This window comes from Myotis davidii, unplaced genomic scaffold (assembly GCF_000327345.1).
Source record: "Myotis davidii unplaced genomic scaffold, ASM32734v1 scaffold401, whole genome shotgun sequence".
NCBI classification, from domain to species: Eukaryota; Metazoa; Chordata; class Mammalia; order Chiroptera; family Vespertilionidae; genus Myotis; species Myotis davidii.
The window spans coordinates 688,542-689,200 of NW_006291020.1; the positions used below are offsets into that span (position 1 = coordinate 688,542).

The following is a 659-nucleotide window of genomic DNA, read 5'->3' on the forward strand; positions in this document are numbered from 1 at the left end:
GGCCCACGTACACGAGCGACGGCGCGGACACGAAGATGATCTGCAGCACCCACAGGCGGATGTGCGAGATGGGGAAGGCCGCGTCGTAGCAGACGTTCTCGCAGCCCGGCTGCTGCGTGTTGCACACGAAGTCGGCCTGCTCGTCGCCCCACACCAGCTCGGCGGCCGTGCCCAGGATGAGGATGCGGAAGATGAAGAGCACCGTGAGCCACACGCGGCCCACGGCCGTGGAGTGCTCGCTCACCTCCTCCAGGATGTTCCCCAGGAAGCTCCAGTCGCCCATCGCTGGCCGCCTGCAGGGGAGGAGGCAGAGTGAGCGGCGGCGGTGCCCCCAGCGGGTCCTCCGCGCAGAGCAGGGCCAGGGGACCAAGGGGCCTCAGAGAACCTGCTTCTGGCAGCTCCCGTATCTGTAAATTGGGTTTGATGTAATACCGGTTCTCACTGACTTCACAAGCCACCTTAAAGGATAAATGTGCCGGACCTGTGGGGCTCAGTGGTTGAGCGTCATGTGGAATGAACCAGGGGGTCACGGGTTCGATTCCCCGTCTGGGCACATGCCCCGGTTGCAGGCTTGATCCCCAGGAGGGGGCGTGCAGGAGGCAGCTGGTCAATGATTTTCTCTCGTTGTTGCTGTTTCTATCTCTCTCTCCCTTCCTCTC

The 659-nt window shown here is 63.0% G+C and overlaps 1 protein-coding gene across 1 annotated transcript in view; it reads right to left on the bottom strand.

Annotated features, from left to right (window-relative positions):
• LOC102761401 (gap junction alpha-8 protein) overlaps positions 1-308 on the bottom strand; it is a 4,889-nt gene extending 4,581 nt beyond the window's left edge. The window contains exon 1 of the mRNA XM_015564265.1: positions 4-308. Within this exon, the coding sequence (XP_015419751.1) occupies positions 4-283 (280 nt within the window). The 5' untranslated portion in view covers positions 284-308. The remainder of the gene's footprint in view (positions 1-3) is intronic.
• Between the last annotated feature and the right edge of the window lie 351 nt (positions 309-659).